Here is a 20,313-nt window from a genome sequence, read left to right as displayed (position 1 = left end):
CAGCATCTCCGGGGCCTCCTCTGGCCCCGCTCCAACAGCTCCGTGTCCTTCTGCTGTTGGTGCCCCAGAGCTGGAGGCAGCACTGCAGGGGGGTCTCCCCCGAGCGGAGCAGAGGGGCAGAATCCCCCCCTCGCCCTGCTGCCCACGCTGCTGGGGATGCAGCCCAGGCTGTGGGGGGTTTCTGGGCTGCCAGTGCACGTTGCCGGCTTGTGTTGAGCTGCTTCTCAGCCAATTCCCGCCTGTGAATTTATCAGCCTTTGCAACCACATAGAAATTTGCAAATATTTTGCATTCCCGCCCGGGCACAGCGGGCAGAGGGGCTTTGCTGCTGGCACTGTGGAACGGCAGCACCAGCAAACCCGCCCCAGTACCGCACACGAGTGACTGGTGGGTCTGCGCATCTTTCCTGCCCTGACTGACAGAGCAGTGTGATCTGTCTGCTTGGGCTTTGAGTTCTGGCCATGTTTGCTTCATTCATCAATTACAGCAATCTTTTTTGACAGATATTTTTTCTTAATAGACTTTGATGTGCCCAAAACCCTATGAATAATATTAAATGAGGACCAAATGTGCAGCAGTCCTACTGCCAGATACAACATTTCTGAGGTTTAATGCAGATTGGATTTGAATCTGACTATTAATATATGTTACAGATGAATCTTTTTAAAAATTAGGCAGTTACAAAGAATATAATGAGGGGGGCAGGGGTGGAGTTTTCCTGAATCCAGACCTACACTGGAAACGTCTAAATCTGGGGAGTACTTGGTGGGTAAAACAGACGTGTTTGCAGCAAGGCACCGTATGAATGAGAAGGAGGTAAAGACAGCAGATTCTTGCGTTTGCTGTCTTTGTCAATGGCTATATCTCCACGTTGTCTTGTGTAATGGCTTTTCTGGCCTCCCGGGGAGGAGGTGAAGGAGGTTCCATGCCCCATGCCCACAGTAGAGGGTGCTTGCTGGGGTTGCACCCAAGATGTGCTGGTTGACCCTTCTCCTTCCCCAAATGGACTGTGCCTTGAGCGTGGCTCACGCTGATAGCTCAGGACGCGTGCCAGCAGCTGTCCTAACCCCTGTGTTATTGCAGATGTCCCCTGACACCAAGGGCGATCATCAGCACCCAAGAGCGCAGACCCTTGCAGCAAGCATCCCGTCCCCCGGGAGCAGAGATCCCGGTCGTGGCTGGAGATCCCTGTGGAGCAATGCCATATGGCCCAGGGCTGTCCTGTGCTGTCTTCATTCAGTCCCTGTAGCAAAAGCACCTCTTAGATTGTGAGAAAGAAAACTCATTGTGAAGTAATAGCTTGGCTCAAAGCGTGCAACCTTGAGGTGCACTTCCTCACATCTGGAAAAAAGCCGTCTGCTTTGAAACACAGGGGAAAAAAATCTGCTGGAATTCTGCCCTCAAATCACAAAAATAGGTTTGGGGTTGTGCCTTGAAAGGGTTTTGAGAGTTTCACCCCAAGTGGCCTTTCCAGTAACACGGAGCAGAAGTCTTTCCTTCCTCTGGGTTTTATTCTATCAACTTTTCCGTCGTCCTGGGCAAAGATGTCTTGAAACTCTTTTTGACTTGTGACTGCAGCAATTCATACTAGACTAAATCCGTGTGATTTCTAGGAAAGCATGTGCCCTACAATTACATTTTAGTTTATTTAGGTGCGATCTTTGTCTTGAGGGCAGTGAGGTTTGCACTTATTCTTTGTGCAAGGGAGGCTGGAAGGTACGGAGCGGCTGCTGAGCTCTCCTCTCTTGCTAAATCTCTTGTGGTTTGACAGTTACGCTTTGTGGAAAACCCCTGCTCAGAGACCAAGAATGTAATCAATCCTCCTTATTAAAACTTTGATTAGTATGATGACTGGGGGGAATAACTGCCCTTGCAGCTGAAGAAGTTGGAAGTGGAGAGAGCTGCTTGTTCACAATGAGCAGAAATGACACTGAACAGGATGCGAGTGAGTCACCTTCGTGAAATAATGGTTTGGGTTTTTTAAAGCAGACTTTGGTTATCAGCTAGTTACACTATGCAGGTCTGTCCTTAACAGCAAGGGTCTATGGAGGAGGACACAAATTCAATGACATTCAAACTTGCGTCCTCACTAACGAAGGACTGCATCTTTGTCGAACCCGGTCGTGGGTGATGGTGGGACCCGCAGGGATGCTGCCAGCACCTGAAGTCAGCATTCCCATCACGCAGACATGACATCGCTGCTGACATGTTGGGATCTCTGGTCGTGCTTGGCTGCCAGCTGTTTGCCCGGTGCCGGCGTCGCTGTGGGCACCGTCCCTGGCCATCCCTCCCTGGCATTCAGGGAGAGCGGGAGCACCGATCCATCAGTTCCTGGAAATCCCACTGTCTTCAGCTTCTTGTAGCATGAGCTCGCTAGTCAAAATACCGCCATGTGGTGCTAATAAAGGGAGAGGATGTTTGTTTTCTTGACCCTTCACGTACTGCCAGAATTGGCAGCTTTCTGGCCCAGGGGGGGCTGGAAACGAGGGCTTTGAGCTGTGGGGCAGAGCCCCGTCAGCGCTAATTGACAGTAGATCAAGTGTCTGGGTGGGAGAATAATTGCAGCAGAAATTAAATTGGTAGCACGTAGCTGGAGCTGGAATAGGATGTGAGTCCTTGCAAACCTGGATGCTTGGCTAAAATAAGCGACGTGGGGTGAAAGGCTGGGTTTCCTCTGGCCGCCCGGAGAGGGAGAGGCACTTCCCACAGGCGGTCGTCATCCCCGTCCCTGCGGGAATGGCATCCCAGTGCCACCTGGCTGGCAGAGCGGCATCCGGGTGGGTCCTGGGGCAGGGATGGGGAGGGTGGGTTGGTGCTCCCGGTCCCCCTTGCCTTGGTCCTCTCTCGTGCTGCGCCCTGTGGGCTTTCCAAGACCAACCATTGACTGAGGGGTGAGCTCTGAGCCGTGGAGAAGAGCTGGTCCTTCCATAGCGCAGGGGAGTCGCACAGGAAGGATGAAACGTTTCTGCTTGTCACTTAAGGTTTTTTCTATAATGTGTTATTTTGTGCTTGACACCAAATTCTCAGCCTCTAAGGATTCATGTTAGTTTGCTCTGACTAAAATCCAGGTGCAAGGCAGGCAGCTTGCCGTGTGAAAACACCAACCAGGATGGGGTGAAGAGGAGGAACTGGGGCCAACTTGCCTCTACCATAGCTGTTCAAGCAGCCTGAACCACATAGTGCAAGAAACCCAATGCCACGTGTCAGCCGGGCCAATGGAAATGCAAACATAGAATCCTAGAATGGTTTGGGTTGGAAGGGACCTTAAAGCCCACCCAGTGCCACCCCCTGCCCTGGGCAGGGACACCTCCCACCAGACCAGGCTGCTCCAAGCCCCGTCCAACCTGGCCTTGAACCCCTCCAGGGATGGGGCAGCCACAGCTTCTCTGGGCAACCTGGGCCAGGGGCTCACCACCCTCAGAGTGAAAAATTTCTTCCTTATATCTAATCGAAGTCTTCTCTCTTTCAGTTTAAAACCGTTTCCCAGCATTGTTCCCATGAGCTTCTCATACCTGCCCTGACCTCAGAAGTAGCCGCCTCATAATAGTGTCAGTCTACTATACTGCTGATCATACTTGCTCCTAATTAAAAAAAATATAAATAAGTCACATATGGGCTTCAGGTGTGAGTCCGAGCCTCTGGTGTCCCAGCTCAGGGCACCTGGGGACAGCAGTGGTGTCCCACAGTGGAGCAGGGAGGGCGGTTTGGTGCTAATGTGTCCCTTAGCACTGATTTTAACAGCTTTAAAAATATCCTAAATAGTCTCATATTTATTTTTTTGTTTGTTTCAGTAGATTATCATTACTTTTTTATTAAGGACGAAGAACTCATTTGATTAATTGGCTCCGAGTATTGCTTTAAGTTCTCAGTGGGAGGGTCTCGTGCAGGACACTTCCATCTAATATTTGCAGCAGCAAATGGCATAGGCCAGCCTTATTTCTGTGAAAGGGGGGGTTAAAGCCTCCTCGCTGGAGAGGTGGATTTTCCTTTCCTGGGGTGACCGACCTTCCTTCCTCCCCTGGTCAGCAGCTCGGGATGGGCCACGACTGCTCCTGAGGAAGCTCTTGCTGGGACCCTCAGCTCCACCAGCCCCGCGCGGGCATCGGATGGGGCTCTTGGGGCGGACTGGGGGGAAAACGTCTGCCTCGTGCTTTTGGGAAAACAAAGGATGAGATAATGCCCTGGCACGGGAGCGGGTTCCCGTTGCATGGGAACTCCCAGCGTGTTGTTTGAGGGCTGATTTAATAGCAGAAACATGCTGGATCCTGACGGCCGCTGTAGGCAGCGTCAGCCTTGGAGTGTGGGTATTCAAGCCGCCTTTCACACGCAAATATCAGGGTTTGTGCACCACCAAAATCTGATTTCTGACAGGCTGATTTACTGGGTGAAGAGGTTACACACATGTTGGTGTGCACTTGTGTTTATTTTTTTTCCTGTGGGACAATACTGAATCATTTGAAAGCAAAGGCATTTTCTCAGTGCCACTGTAATGTGTCAAACTGTTCTCTCTGTAACCTTTTATGTGAAGTCCTTATTAGTGAGCTTCAATAATGCTGGTATGTGAAAGAGGAAAAAAACAATCTTAGAATAAAGGGGAAAAAAATGGGAGTGGAAACTTCAAAACTTCAAAACGATGTTTTCTTCTGTCCAGGTAGCAAACTTGAAGAGTTTGCTTTTATTGAAGATAAATAGGAGCTTTATTAAAATACTAACGATGCCGGCTGATGTAGGACAAAATAGAAAATTGGATAAGGAGCTCACACAGATTATATGCCCTGTTATTTTCCTTGATAACATCAGTTTCAGCGATGACTCTGGTAACACAGGTAAGGAAACTGCTTGTGTACTCAGAAATGCCGAGTGTTTGTTTGGAGCACACCTGTAGTTCAGTGTTTCTGTTCTTATCCATCGGGAAAAATACCTCGCCCCATTTCATTTTTCCTTGTTGCTCACTTAAGAGGAATTAATTGCCCTTTGCAGTCACTTGTGTGACCTGCTGGGGTGAGAGCATGCAAAGAGAGCCCTCCCCGAGTGGCTGGGTGCAGGGGAGGGATGCTGGGTGCAGGAGGGATGCTGAGTGCGGGTGAGGGATGCTGGGTGAAGAGGAGGGATCCTGGGTGCAGGTGAGGGATGCTGGGTGTGGGGGGAGGGATGCTGGGTGCAGGGGGAATATGCTGGGTGCAGGAGGGATGTTGGGTGCCGGGGTGGGGATGCTGGGTGCAGGTGAGGGATGCTGGGTGAAGAGGAGGGATCCTGGGTGCAGGTGAGGGATGCTGGGTGTTGGGGAGGGATTCTGGGTGCAGGAGGGATGTTGGGTGCGGGGGGGCGGATGCTGAGTGCAGGGGAGGGATGCTGAGTGCAGGGGGAATATGCTGGGTGCAGCAGGGGCATGCTGGGTGCAGGAGAGATGCTCATGGTCCCCCAGTCTCCTTGCAGCCAGCCAAGTGGCACAGCACAGACAGGCCACCAGCACAGTGGGTGAAGGAGATGGGGTGAGGGCAGGGAGCAGCTCCCAAAACTCTCTTTGGCAGGAGAGGTGGGCAAATGGCAGCCAGGGTGTGCGAGACCCTGGCATGACTGGGCTGCAGCAGCTGCTCCTGCCGCCGAGGGCTGGGATGTCCCACAGGCACTGCCGGCCGGGGCATGTTTGTTTGTAGGACAGCCAGAGACACGTTTTTGACTCGAGCTGAGTTCATCTTCTTCATTAATGACTGAAAGCAAAAGGTTGGGTCATTCCAAAATGAAAACCAGAAATATCATATTGCTTTCGTTGTGTTTTCTTGTATGCCTTGCCCTGGCTTTTACAGAAAGAGACGTTCGGATAAGCTGCGTTGGCGAAGTAGGCATCTTTTGGATTTAAGCACGTAATATTTCTGTAGTGGGAAGCTTAGCTTGTTGCCAGTGATGCTTTTTTTCTCCCTGTTATCTCCTGTTAGTGGTTATGGAAAGAAAATCAGAAAGGTTGATACAATAACACCTGAAAATGCAACAATTCCCCCAACTGGGAGTAGAGGAGACAATAAGCTGAAAAGGATGAAATCACGACATTGCCTGTTGCTGTTAAGCTCACTAGGTTTGTTCTTTAAGCCAAATACCAGGTGGTGAGAGAAGTGACTTAATGGTGGCTTGGTCAGGTGGCACTGGATGGGAACAGCAGCATCTTCCCTAAGAGGAGGGGGAGCAGGTGGGAGGCCGGGGTGGGTGCTTGTTGTGATGGTTTGGGGTTTTTTTCCTCTGTAGTGGGGGATTATTTTCTATCGGTGGGGAGGCTGATCCAACACACACAGCGGCCCGTGCTCGGCGGGGGGCGGCTCAAGGCGGAGCGCTGGCAGGAGCATCAGCCTGATGCCTGCACTGAGCAATGCCCTCCTGCGCCACAGCTCTCTGCTCCTGGGCTGGAAAGGGGCCCCTGAGCACTGGGAAGCAGGGAAAAAATCCCTTCTAGGGTTTAGACTGTCATCGAGCTTAGCTATGGCTAGAGAGGGTCATCTGGCAGGAGGGCTCTGCTGTTGAAGCGAGGAGGAAATTTCGAGGCTCTTCTACCTTTGTTATCCAGGGTTATTGTATTGCAAAAATGCCTTGAGGTTTCACTGATGTTTATTTTCTATTAGTGGTCATTAGGTTTTCTTGTATGCATGAAAGTTAAATACTGCTTATAGGATACATAGAAATTCTTTTATTCTTTGGCTTCTTCACCTACTCTAATTTCTTCTAAATTTACTTATCGTGAATATTAGTTGTGTTCGCATGGGAAACCGAGGCTGGTTTAGGACTATGAGAGCTGGAGATGCTCACAGCTAGCCTGAGTTTATTCTGGGACTGCAATGCAGCACCTATTCCCATCTCCCATTTGGCTGCAGAGCTGTGCCCAAGGTTGTTTTGAAAATGCAGCCAGTATATCCCGTGCCCTCCAGTTCAGCAGAGCCCATGAGCCCCGGCTATCTTGCTTTTTTATGAAAGTGTTAATAAAACCAAGACATTTGTACAAAGCCCTCCTCTGTCCGCTTGTTAAACACCCCCTTGCACCACTGATATTAAAAACATGCCCTCTGCACTGGAGCAGGCGAGATAAATGGAAACACATTTTAATCATTCCTGCCGGTCTTGGGTAACTTTTTTTCCATGGCCGTGGATTTTTAGAAGACCACTGGGGAGCCAGGTAGCTTAAGGGATAAAGTTGTGGCATTGCAGGTCCAATCCCTCTTGAGCTCTTTACGTCGCACGAGGGCTGTGGCTGCTCCGGGGGGTGAAGCTGTTTGCCAGAGCCACGGGGGGCCAGCAGCCACCGGAGCCTCACTGGTGGCCATCAGCGTGACTGCATCGGGGTGGAAAAGTGTTTGCTCCTTAAGAAGGGTCTGTGTAGCTTCTTTCTCTCTAATTGTAATCCACTGGGGTAGATGTATGCTGTACAATACATAGTGCAGAACACGTGTAAATGTAGAGCTGGAATATTTTCCTAGCTTAGCCTAAACTCACTTTTTTAAATAATACTTCGTTTTACATCCCAGAGCTGCTTCTTGTGAGAGCTCTCCTTCAGAGAGGGATGGATGCCTTCCTCCTGGAAGTTAAGAAATTCCCAGCCACCCTTTACAAATGGTTTAGAAACTTCCCTGTCCATGCAAATACCTTTTGGATGACTCTTGTCAAGGCTGCTGTAAAAGTGTCAAAAGCAACACATCATTTGTTGCCCAGAGAAGCTGTGGCTGCCCCATCCCTGGAGGGGTTCAAGGCCAGGTTGGACGGGGCTTGGAGAAACCTGGTGTGGTGGGAGGTGTCCCTGCCCAGGGCAGGGGGTGGCACTGGATGCGTTTTAAGGTCCCTTCCAACCCAAACCAGTCAATGATCCCATAATTTAAAGCTAGTAGGAAATGTTCAGCTTTTACCTCTCTGGTGCTGTCACTCCTGATCCGGTGCTCTTGGCAGGGTGAGCCACAGCCAGGTTGCTCCAAGCTCCATCCAACCTGGCCTTGAACCCCTCCAGGGATGGGGCAGCCACAGCTTCTCTGGGCAACCTGGGCCAGGGGCTCACCACCCTCAGAGCAAACAATTCCTTCCTAATCTCTCATCTAAATCTCCCCTCTTTCAATTTAAAACTGTTCTCCCTCATGCTATGGCTCCCCTCCCTGATCCAGAGTCCCTCCCCAGCTTTCCTGGAGCCCCTTGAGGGACTGGAAGGGGCTCCAAGGTCTCCCCGGAGCCTTCTCTTCTCCAGGCTGAACCCCCCAACTCTCTCAGCCCGTCTTCCTCAGCCTGTTCACTGCCATAACAGCAATTAAATTGAAGGCAATAGAGACTTTCATATAATGCTTTTGCTGTAGCTTGCAGGGGTTTCAGCAGAAATTGCAGCAGCATTAAATAAGAGCCTTAAAATGAGCCTGACTGCTGGGTCCAAGACCACTTTAGCAATGCTTGCAGGGGCTGTACCTCTGCCCGCTGGGACGTGACCCACGGGTGTTTTCCAGCATGTCCAAGACCCGGCATGAGGCCCTGGGGCTCGTTTTGAGCCCCTGTCCTGAGATCTCACCGCGGTGCACTAGCAGCCGACCCATCCCGGAGTACGGACCCTCCTGGGGCAGGCTGGGGCTCAGCCAGGCTCCAGCTTGAGTCATGTTTCACGTCAATGTTGGCTGCGGCCTTTTAACTAAAAGACCATCTGATCTCAAGGGTTTGATCTCTTACTTAGTGAGATCTGAAAAACGAATTTGGTGTTTAGCTGACGACTGTGAAAGGAGTGTAGTAAGATGGACATGATGGATGAAGTTTTTCTTCAGACCGTGGTATATGCTGAAAGAGGAACTTGGCAGAATATTTGAAATCCATCTCATAAAATAACCCACACGCTCTGTTCATCCAGCTTCAGCAGACTACAGACCACCTTTTTTCTTATCAGCTCATCTTCTGAGCTGAGCTAAATAGTGGGATCGTACTTACTAGGGCTTTTTAAAGTTTTTAAAGATTTTTAAAGTTTTTAAAGCCTGTCAGTCTTCAGGCTGTTGGGATATGCCAGGTTATGTCTTCAGGCTTAATTGCTTGTCGCATTTGCATGAAAGAGGACTTGCAGCCCTGAAGGCAGTAAAATCTCTCCTACAAAAAGCCCTGTGCCAGGAGAGATCAGAATCAGGTCATTGAAGACCAACTGTACCCCTTGGGTCAAGACAAGGCAGCCACAGGCAGAAATTGCACCTTTGCTTTAAAACTATCCTTGCCCGTACTCTCTCCCTTTCTCTTGTGCCAGCTCTGAGCTTGTCCCGTTGAGCCCTGGGCAGCCAGCAGTGCCCGACTCCCGTTGGAGAAGCCAGGAGTCCATCACCAGGCTGTCTGGACATGTTGGACATCAGGCACGGTGGGGACGGGTCTCAAACTGCAGCTCATCCTGGCAGGAACCATGATGGCTCTAAGCCGACCTTCCTCGGGGTCTACCTATTGAGGCAGATGTTCTGATGATGTCCTAATAACGGTAATAGCAACGGACAAGCATTACTGCCTTCTGCAGAAATGCGGTCTTGCCCTCTTCTCTTCCATGGTAGGCAGCTGAGGGACCGCAGCCAGGGACACAGCTTTCGGCCATGTACTGCAGAGAGACTTGGAGAAGCGCTGGCCGGCTCTCCTGGAGCTCAGCTGTGCTCAATTCCCCGAGCCCGGAGTGAGGGAAAGAGAAGTCAAACACCAGTGAGGAGCTGGAGCGCTCAGGCTTATCCTGCCGCTGCTGGAGGATGGACAAAAGTAACCAGAAGTGCTCACAAGAGGTGCCCTGTCCGGGAGAACCCACGGCTACAGGATGCTTTGCCCTCCTGGAGCACAAATAGCAGCGCTCGCCTCCCTAATTCAGCATTTTGGCAGCAAATGTCTGGCTGACACTGACTGATGGTGTTCTGGATTTAGGAGGAGAGTGGGTCTGAAGTACATCAAACAGAAAGCTGCTTTGGACTGAGCCAAGCCATTAATGACCTTCAGCTCTGTTTAGGTCTGACGCGGCGTGTTTTTATAAGGGGCTCAGGGCTGGCTCAGGAAAATAGTCATCTTGCAGGTGATCCCCATGGCAGCTGGTCCTGTCCCTGCGGATGTTCTCCCACTGCACGCCTGGGCTCCAAGATGGATTTGGGGCTGGAAGGTGTAATTCCGGAGATGTGTTGGGCTCTGTGCTGGTGGGTCTGCTCCCGGGGAAGGTTTCTCATGTGCCAAAGTTGCCATTGCTCAAAGCTTTTCCAGATGGTGTAGGTGCTCGCATGGAGGTTGTAGGAGCTAACGGTGGCCTCTCAAATTAGCAATCTTCAATTTTAATCTCTGTCTGATAGTCTGGAAAATGAAGTGAATTATTTTGTTTGTACTTCTAGCCTTTTAAGACTCTAATTTAAAACACTGTGAAGTGGATGAGCTTTAATTGCTTTGGATCAGAACGTGAAGTCTGATGTTCTGTAAAGCTGTGTCTAACACCTGTGAAGACTTGTAGTTTAAAAAGGCTGGAAGGACAAATAGGGCATTTTGCAAATGTCGGAAAAAAAAAAATCCTTTTTTTTTCCCCTTAAGAATAAGAAAAATTGAGGCAGCAAATGAGTCAAACTTTAGAAAAGTAAGGTTGGATGTGTTTTACCAAAGTGTATCAGAATACAAACGTGAGTTCCCAAAACTCTCTTAAGAAACCATGTCTGGTAGAGCATATTCTCTGAGTGCGAAGGACAATTAACTCCTGCAGCTCTTCAGAGTGTGGCCGAGGTGGTGAGCACGGGGGACTTCTGCTTGCCAAAAGACAGGTTTAGGCTTAAATCCATGAGTTAAACTCTTCCCAGCTTTGCATCCCAACGTTACTCCTGCTAAGCAGGCAGCTGAAACTGCACGCTCGCCTTAAAAACTTGTATTTTAAAAATCTGAAAAGATTTATGCTTTTTGTTGATGCTACAAAAGGTGGCTTCAAATTATGATAGACTCTCTCCAAAAGAGACAGGGACTGAGACTCTGAGACTGATTTTCAAACCTTTTGAAAATTCCTGGTTGGCCACATGTTTTCCTACTTATGGGAAGACTTACTGCAGCAGTGATTAGCTTGATAGAAGTATTTAATTTTTGAGTCTTCTGTCCCATTACAGGTTTGACTAAAAACCCTGAGGGACGAAAAGTGTCTCCAGCAGAGTCAGGGGCACAACTGCAACGAGCGGGCAAAGCTTGTCTTCATCTTCGGTACCTAGAGTCCACCTTAGCTCTGCGTGGTGAAGCCATGGAGTGCATTTGTATTTCTGTTGGAATCTTCAGCTTGCTTCTCTTAATGCTCCCCTGTACGTTTCCTGAAATTGGAAACGATATGTCCTGTGAAAAGCATCTGAACTTCATTACTTTGCTGATCATGCTCATGGCCGTGTCCAGCCATCCCGCTGTAGCTAAATGAAATACCTTCAGCTGATATGGGGGAAAAGAGATTTGCAAATAAGTAGGGACTTGCTAGAAGTTGAGTAAGTGCTTGTAGAAGAAGGAAGGAAGGAAAAAAGCTCTCTCTATTTCTGGCTCTTTGAGGAATTCCCATGATTAAATCCAAACAATCTGTCATTCAGCATCTTTCCCTTAAATATAAAAGGAAAAAACATTCCTTTTGTGCTCTTGATGCTGTGTTGTGTGGTGGGGGCATCCGAAAACCAGTTAAATTTCTCTTTCCTCTTATCTTAAGCAATGCTGGCACCCAAGAACATGCCACCACAACGTCTGCACGCCCGCCTGGGTTCCTGCACCTCCGGGTCGTGTTTTCCTTCTGCTGGAAATAGTTTGTCAGGATATAAATACTGTACCAGTAAGGGCAGCCCTTACCTGTGCGTGATAAGACATGGGCTGGGCTTGTGCAATGCTGATAAATGTATCTGGAAGAGGAGGAGGAGGAGGGGTTTTAATGGGGCCGTGCAAGGGGTGACCAAGGCAGGTCATCTTTTTTGTTTGCTCTAGTTCATTCTCCTCTAAATAATCCCTTTTCCTCTGGTCGTTCCTTGTCCCGGTGGGAAGGGACAGGCTGGGGGTCCTCGGCAAGGTGATGACCAGAGAAGGTCAGTCCAGATGGGCACTGGCCAAGGGCACTCACTGCACATCGTGCTGCCCTCCCGTACTGCATCCGCACAAAAAACCACCCCAAAACCCACCTGCTCCCAGGAAGCGGGACTTCAAACAGCTCCTTTCTAGCTCTGCCTCCTGTTTATCTGGCGTGGGATGGCTGCATGAATCATGTTTGCCAGGAGCGGGGAGGCCTGGGCTCCAGGAGCTCCAAATGCTGCCTGTCAGGAGGTTGGTTACGCTTCGTAATTAATGGTCCTAGAAGGCAAGCGTGAGAAAACAGATTGTGAGTTTCTGTTTCGTAGGCTAAAAGGCTTCTCCTCAGTGAAACTTCGCAGGCCAGCTCTTAGGAAGGGTTTGCAAACCCTCTTAATTTAAGAGAGACCATAAAAAGCAGGAATAAAAGCCAGCAGAGAAAAGCAAATTAGGTCCTGAAGGGGGGAAATTTTTTTCTAATCTTCAGTTTGAGAATTGAAAAGAAATCCATCTGGTTCTAGGTTTCCAAGAACGAATGCATGAATGTTTTGCACAATGCGAAGCCTTGCAGAGGTCTCATGGGAAAACGCTGAAACAGGCTTTGGGATGAGAAAAAGGAGATGGAGCTCAGTCCCGGGAACAGCTTTTGTGCAACAGGGAAGTTTTGTAGCACAGAAAACAAGAGTGAGAAGGAAGGCAAAGACCGGTGTGCTCTCAGAGGGGTAAATACTTTCCCATAAAGTCATTAGCTGCCCCCAAGATGAGACACAGCTCTCCAAAGCCTGCAAAGAACTTGGTGGAAAAGGCCGAGGGACATCCATTGCTTCATCTCCATGGTCTCGGCCTGGTAGGTGTTGGGGTAGCAGGAGCGCTGTGGGGTCAATCAGGAGGAGCCCGTTGATCCCTACGGATGCTGCTGGGTCCCCTGTGGCTTCATGGCATGGCGGAGCAGACACAGGGGTGAGATGCCACCACCACGAGCATCCTCCTCCCGCAGGGACGGCAGCCGGTGGTGACCAGGGATGAGGAGCAGCTCGGCAGTGCAGGGAGGGCTCCGAAACGCCCCGATCCCATCACCTGGCTTTCATGGCTTTTGGAGAGCAGCCAAGCAATGAGTTTTAGCTTTACAGCTACATTTGCTCTTCATGGACAAATTGCTGAGTTTAACAGGAATGAATGGCCAACGCTTTACACACTACCTTGGATTAAGGCAAGTTCATGGAGATTATGGTCTCCAGGCCCTTTGATGGGGGAGGTTTTCTTGCCAGAAATAGCTGCCGTGCTCCCTGGTGAGGCTCGGGGTGTCCATGATGCCGAGGAGCCCGCAGGAGCAGAGGACTGGGCCCTGATGCACAGCTAATTAACAATAATGGCTTTTTAAAAGCATAACTCTCTAGCTCACAATGGCCTGCCAGGCAGCACGGCCCATTGCATTTTTCCCCGAAATGTTTATGATCCTTCTTTTCCCCTCTGCATCACAGTTGAAAGTGTTTTCTTTATTTCCCTTGAAATCGCAATGTAAATCTGGGAACTGGAAACCCATAGCCTGGTTGTATGTGTATATTTATTTTTTTTTCCAAAGAATATAAATTGGGGAACAGTTAAAATTACATTATTCCTGGCAGCGAAATTCCTTTTTTAATAGATAATTTGAAGTTATTCTGTTGGAAGCGGCTTTCCCTGCGTGTGTGTGCGTGCACGGCGCAGAAGGAGCCGCGCCGAGAGGGCTCGGGGCGGCTGTGAGGGCTCCCGAGGCGGTGGCAGTGCAGGAGCTTGTCGGAGTCTGCAGTTTTTCAGCTGGTGGCAGGCAAAAAAAGAAAAAAAAAAAACCTCAAAGGCACTGTTTTGCAGTTCTTAATTAAGCCCGGTTTTTATCAATGGGAGTTTTGCCTTAGGAAGAACTGAAGGATTGGACTTTCCAGATCTTTTTCTAGCAGGATCTGGTTTTTATTTCTGTTAGCCGCTCGTTTTCACAAGGCTTGGGAGAACTAGTGTTTTCTGCTCTGCACCAGTGATAGGCATTTGTTTCCAATTAGTATTTATTGGATTATTTTAGTCAAAAGTAAGCTTTGTATCACAGCCCCGCAATATGCACTTTGTTATTTGTTCACAGGACGGTGTTTTCATTTTCTGCTTGGTTTTTGCATGCGCTCCAGTCTACTGAAAAACTGGTGCAAGGCAGCATCGTGGGGGATCTGCCCCCAAAGATTAATCCAGATTAAACAGATTACAGCCTCTTATAGAAGCATCTATTTCTTCCCTCGGTTTGGGCATGTTTCTGGCCCACGTGGCTGGAAATAGCAGGGTGTCCTTAGGCTGGGTCCAGCTTTCTGCTGCTTTTCCCGGTGGCTGCAATTAGCCCCGCTCTGGGGAAGGGGGTGCTGGTGGCTCCCCAGGCTGAGCCGGGTGGTTTGTGGCAAGATTAGCAGCAGGTACTGTTGGATTTATGGGTGTGTGCCGGGCTGGCGAACAAAGCCTTGGAAAAACACATAGGTAATGTTTTACGTCGGTGAAATAATATGGAAAACTTGCGTTTTAATGGCATCTGAGTTCCTGACTTGAGGTCATACAGCAAAAATATTTCCGTAGTTTGCCTTGGGAATTAAAAAGCCAATGAAAATATGAATCCCAAGCTAAACCAGTGCGTTTCTCACACTGTTAAGGACTGACCTTATTTTGGGAGAAAACCTCCCCAAAATGAACAGGGATGCGTGTGGACGAGGGTAGTTGGAAATAAGGGAAAATAACCAGGAGTGGCCCCTTGGCTCCGGGTCTTGCCCAGCCCGTACCCGTGGCTGCAGAGCTTGGGGTTTATCGCGTTTTGCTAATATAAATCAGGAGCGATTGCCCCGCAGTCGGGAGAGCGCTAAGTGCTCTCGGAGTGATGTAAGGCGAAATGAGAAGCAGACTCGCAGCCTTTCTTTTGCGGAAATAACAAATATGCTTTTACAGGAGAATAAATGCGGAATACTTGGCGGCGGCTCGCTGGGGAGAAACAGGCAAGTTCGTTTGGTGGAAAACCAAGGAAAGCTGCATAGATTCAGCAAGATTTAACTGCAGGTCAAGCCTGAGTTTTCCTTGTCCCGCTGCATATCTCTGTTTTCCATAGAACATATAAAATATTATTACTGCGAACGGCACGTCCCAACCCAGCCTCTCCATGTGTATCGTACTAAAAACTATAAACCTCACAGGTTCTTCTGCTTTTTCTTCTCTTCCAGGACAACGGGCCTGCCCAGACCAGGAGGCCGATGCCCCATGGGGCTGGGGGCAACCCCATGGAGACCAAGCAGATGGTGAACGTGCAGCATCACCACCCAACCCGGCTCTACGCCAACAGCGGCCCCGAGGCGGCTCTGCCGGGCCAGCTGAGCGGGCTCCACATCGCCCCTGCCCAGAGGTAGGAGGACATCCTTGCCCAGACTCTGGGTATCGCTGCTGGTGGTGCAAATTCCATTTCGGGTGGGGGTTGTTGAGGCTGTGGTGCTCCCACAGCTCCAGAGATGCTGGGTGCAGCTCCTGCTTCATTAGCTAAGCACAGATGGGAGGAAAAAAATCTAAAAAAGCCAAAAAAAAAGAGGTTTTGGAGATGCCAAGTTTGGAACAGAATGGCCACAGGTATGTATGTAGCAACTGCCACGCTGAATTTAAGCTCATGATGCTGAAGGCAACATTCAACCATTTATCTCAGAGATGGGTGCAGGTGCTGGTTTTCCAGATCCACATAAGATCCTTCCGCTGCCGATGGGGGTAGGTGGATTAGCGGCATCAGATCCAGTCCTGAGGCTGGGATTAATGCCAGGGAGTGTCACAGACGTTAGTATCCTGTTTTTTCAAAGTGTATATTCAAGGCAGGATGGAAGAAGTTTGCCCTCCTAGGACCGGGGATCACAATTCCACGGACCCCAGAGCGAACACTTGGCCTGGGAGCGGGAGGGATCCACAGAGAAAATTAACCCCAATAAACTCGGGATGTTTAGAAATGTTAAGATCTGCTCCATGCAGCTCTCCGGGAGGCTGGGAAATAAATAACGCTCGTAGGAAAGAGAAAGCTTTTGTGTAGCCAGGAACGGTTTGGGCGGATAACTGGGACTTTGAGGCAGGCCAGATTGTGGGCTGGGATGCTGTCGCACGGCTTACGCTGCTGATGATTTATGCTCCTCCAGACTGGCAAAATACTCTGCAAGAAAGCAACGTCTGTATCAAATACAAAGAGGGAAGAGAGTTCCTTTTCAGCTCAGGAACTCTGTGCCTGCACAAAATTCATATTTCAGTGACGCTGTGAGCCAGCTTATTCCCTGTGCTGCTCCAGGAAAGTTAATGAAGTTGGAATGAAGAGAACAGCACAAAAAACCACGGAGAACAAAATCTGATGTTATCTGTGTGTGAGCCAAAAGGCTGGAGATTAACTTGGGTGTTTGAGTGGAATTGGGTCAGAAGTGCATTCTTTTTGAATTTGGGCTTGATTGGGCAGGACTGGTCAAAACCTGCCCTTTTTCAGTGAAAAGGTGTGGATCGATGCAGGAGGGGGCTGTAGCAGGGCAGGCGGGCGCTCGGGGCACGCGGGGAGGGTTTGGGCTGGCCGGAGGCACAGGGATTGGTCCCCTCCTGTGGCAGCGGCACTTCTGCCCCTTGTCTCAAGAGGTCGGAGCCGCAGGAGAAGCTGGTGGGTAACTCCCAGGAAACAGAGCTTTATTTTTTCCTTTGTTTGTGAAAGTGAATTTTATTTCTCTTTTTTTTATTATTTTTTTTTATTTTTTTCCTAAGCGGGTACGAATATAATGCTGGTGGAGAAAATGAGTCAGATGATGGCTAAAGTGTGTGAAGCTGTCTGATGGGATTCAGGGCTCTTGCTATTTTTATTGGGTTTATAATGACCTTGATGACCTTCTCCTTAAAAAGGAAAAGGAGCCCCTTCCCGCGAAGCCCTGCTGGGCTGTGGGGCTGCAGCGAAGCACAACAGCACTTGAATCCGTCTCTACTCAGCAGGACGCCTAAACGCGCACCTGAAATATTTTTGATTCCCAAGTACACTTTTCATGTTCTGATGTATCGAATGAACTGGAAAAAGGGTTTAAATGACTATTTGTTGTCTGTTGTACGCCAGTCACGGCGCACACGGACAAGGAGCAGCTTCAGGTCTGGGTGCTGAAGGTGGCCAGGGGTAATGAGGGGGCTGCACTCGTGTCCCGTCCTCGGGGCTGGGCAGCCCCGTGGTGTGGTTTTCCCATTTCAGCCGTGGGCTGGGGCTGGCAAATGTATCTTTTAATGCAGTCACCTACAGAAACACTAACTTCAGTAGAGGCGTTTGTTGGATGGGAAGGGGATTTGCTGCCTGGCAGAACTGCCCTGAGAGCAGTACGAGGGGTGGGTGGAAGCCCTGGCCCGATGTAATTAATGAAATGCATTGTTTTACCCATTTTTTCCATAAATTCCATGTGTGGCTGAGCAATTTACAGTGCTTGTAAGCAGCTGCCCTCTTTCCTGGGGGCATCTGGTAACTGGGCCAGCCCTAACTGTGTTGCTTAATCGGAGCCCCACAGGAACAAGTTCAACTTCCCTGGATCAATGGCTGTTCCTGGGACAGACATACCTCCAGGCAGAGAAACCCATGGGAACAGAGAGGTGTTTAATTGACTCTGTGGGAACGTGGAGGTTTCAGTACCTCCCTGATGAGCTGACAATCTCTGTTTCCATTTGACCTGAGCCTTTCTTGCTTTTCCTTAAAAAAGCCTCGACCCCTTGAAGTCTCTCCCACGGAACAGAAACGGGATTGATGTGGAGTCAGATGTCTACAAGATGCTTCAGGATTATGAAAAACCCGTTTCGGAGCCGAAGCAGTCCGGATCCTTCCGGTACTTGCAGGGCATGTTGGAGGCTGGTGAGAACGGTAAGGAGGTTGGCACCCAGAGGGTCTCCCTGCGATTCCCCGGGGCTGCGGCACCGCACTACTGCGGGGCTGCAACCATCATTCGGTCCCTCTGCACCCCATTCTGTGGTCCCACACCCACCGAGTTGCAGACTTAACCTCCTTCTCTTTGCCTTGCTGAGGTCCAGAAGCTTGAAAAGCCTCTAAAGGACCTGTCTGCGAGAGCTGACGGGGTGGGTTTGCAAACTCCCCCGCTCTCGATAGTTTTACCCCACGTCGCTTGGGTGCTGAGGCAGCTCGGCCCCACGGGAAGGGCCAGGCGCCCTGCGAAGGGGAACACCCGGGCGGCAGGTTTCAAATCAGGGTTTCAGATGCTCAAGGCAGAGGCTCGGGCCAGCATCTGGGGGCTTACCAAATTTTGTGGCCACTTGAGCATCGTGTGAAAATTGGATTTGCAAAGAGCTTCTGCACAGCAGCTGTTTTCCTGAGACGGTTTGTGAAATGCAATGGCCTAAAGCGGTTGTGTAAGATCACGGGTGGAGAACCGGAGGCCTGTTTAAGTAAATGGCATTTGCATAAGGACGTGGGATGGTCCTCAGACGCGCAGGGATAGAGATCAGGAGCTCTTGGCTCACTTCTCAGGTCTGTCACAGCTTCCTGCCTCTGTCGTTAACGCAGGCATGAGCCAACTCCGAGCATTAAATAATAAGATCCCCAAACCATACATTTCAGCTTCTTTTTATTTGCCTTTCAACTTTAAGTCCATTGGGGCTTTTATGTTCAAACTTTCAGGCTTCGCTTTACAATCATTAGGGCAAGACTCTTCTTTCTGCTTCCTTCCAAGAGCCTCGTACTCCAATCATGTGAATCCAGGAACTTAGATTTTATGGGAAAATACCAGCTACTGCACATCTCATTACGAAGCTGCAAGAGGCAGCAAGTCGGGCTGTTGCACTTCAACCTCTGTGTATATAAATGATGGCAAAGGATATTCTTTGACTAGAAGGATATTGCTTCTTGCTTCACAAGAAGAACCACGATCGTGGGTAACTTCTGAGCATCAAGAGTTTCTACCAGTTTTACTCAGTGGTACTTAGGCACGTCCGCAAAGCATGAGATGGGATCGGCCTTGGAAGTATTCACTGGGCGTAAATATTGCAGCCCCTTTGAGGCTGGCAGGAAAAGTGATGTTAATTACAAGTTCCAGCTGTACCTTCAGGTCCTTCAGCGAGAGCAAGAACGAGCGCCTTCCCAGTGAGGTGCCTCCTGCACCCCCAGGTCTCCTCGTTAGGAAGAAGCAAATAGGAAGTGACTGTGTTAATCCCAGTTAATAACGCTGCTGCCTTCCTGCCTTCTCCGTGCCAGGGAAAGGGAACAAAACAAGCTTTGCTGGTTTGCTGCTGCCTCCCCTTGCATCCCATGGCCCTGGGGTGGGAGAAACCCAGCGCTGCCCTTCGGGAGAAAGGAAAGGACGGGAAAAGGGGAGGACAAAGAGGTGCCAGGATGGTCCCCAGACCCTGGGGCTGTCCCAGCCAGTCCTGGATGTCTGCTCACCCCGGCAGTGTCTCAGCACCAGCCCGTCACCGATGCAGCACCGCGTGTTTAGAGCCTGGGGCTGAGATGATGCTGATGGCTACCAGCCAGTGTGGTGGACGGCTGGAGAGGTCACCTCGCCACCACCTCCCAGAGCTCTTCCACTGGCCCATTCGCTCTCAGCTGCGCTGTGCAGCGGGCAGAGAGGATGTGTAACCGGCTGCGGGCACAGTCTTGCTCATGCCTCAGTCATTACGATGCTGTTTATTTCATAAAGGATGAGAAATTAAGTGAAAAGCATCTCCTGGCATAAAGCTCTGTGATTTCTCAGCGTGGTTTAAATCCCCAGGAGTGTTCCTGCTAGGTTGTTTTACAGCTTCCACCCTTGCTCCTTTTTCCCTAAGCTTAAAATTATACGTTTTGGCCCGAGCCTGCTGTGCGTTGTCCTTTTAAAGTCAAGACCTCCTCTCCCGAGGAGCCAGCTGTCTTATATGGAAGGTGTTTCTACTGGGAGCTGTATTTTCTTCAGCATCGCTAGCCCTGTACCATGCCTGTAAGGAGCTTCGTGCCAAGGATCGGCAGAGGCTGGAGGAATCACAGCAGTCGTCTCCGTAGGTGCCCTCAGCGCAGGACGGATGAGCCCTGCAGCCGCAAACGAGGATGGCGATGGTTGGGATTGTGGAGTTACAGCATCTCGCTGCCTTGCTGAGGACCATAAATTACGATGAGGCCGTGGGCTGGTAAATAGAAGGAAATGATCCGTCATTTGGGAAGATGGGAAGCAGCCCTCTGCAGGGCTGGTTTTGCTGTGAAATCTCTTTCCCGCCCCCCGCCCTCTCTTTTAAACAGCTTATCCAAGCGCTCCGTCTGACAGACAGTGACAGCTTAACTGTTAAATGTTGGCAGAT

General features: G+C 50.0%; 1 protein-coding gene across 1 annotated transcript in view; it reads left to right on the top strand.

Moving 5' to 3' along the window:
• Nucleotides 1–20,313, top strand: part of PDLIM4 (PDZ and LIM domain 4) — a 56,212-nt gene that overhangs the window by 29,681 nt on the left and 6,218 nt on the right. The window contains exons 4-5 of the mRNA XM_074604195.1: nucleotides 15,225–15,403; nucleotides 17,736–17,893. Of these exons, the coding sequence (XP_074460296.1) occupies nucleotides 15,225–15,403; nucleotides 17,736–17,893 (337 nt within the window). The remainder of the gene's footprint in view (nucleotides 1–15,224; nucleotides 15,404–17,735; nucleotides 17,894–20,313) is intronic.

The sequence above is a fragment of the Larus michahellis genome, chromosome 11 (assembly GCF_964199755.1).
Source record: "Larus michahellis chromosome 11, bLarMic1.1, whole genome shotgun sequence".
Lineage (NCBI taxonomy): Eukaryota > Metazoa > Chordata > Aves > Charadriiformes > Laridae > Larus > Larus michahellis.
The sequence above is the reverse complement of the archived record's forward strand: the minus strand, read 5'-3'. Positions and strand labels throughout refer to the sequence as shown.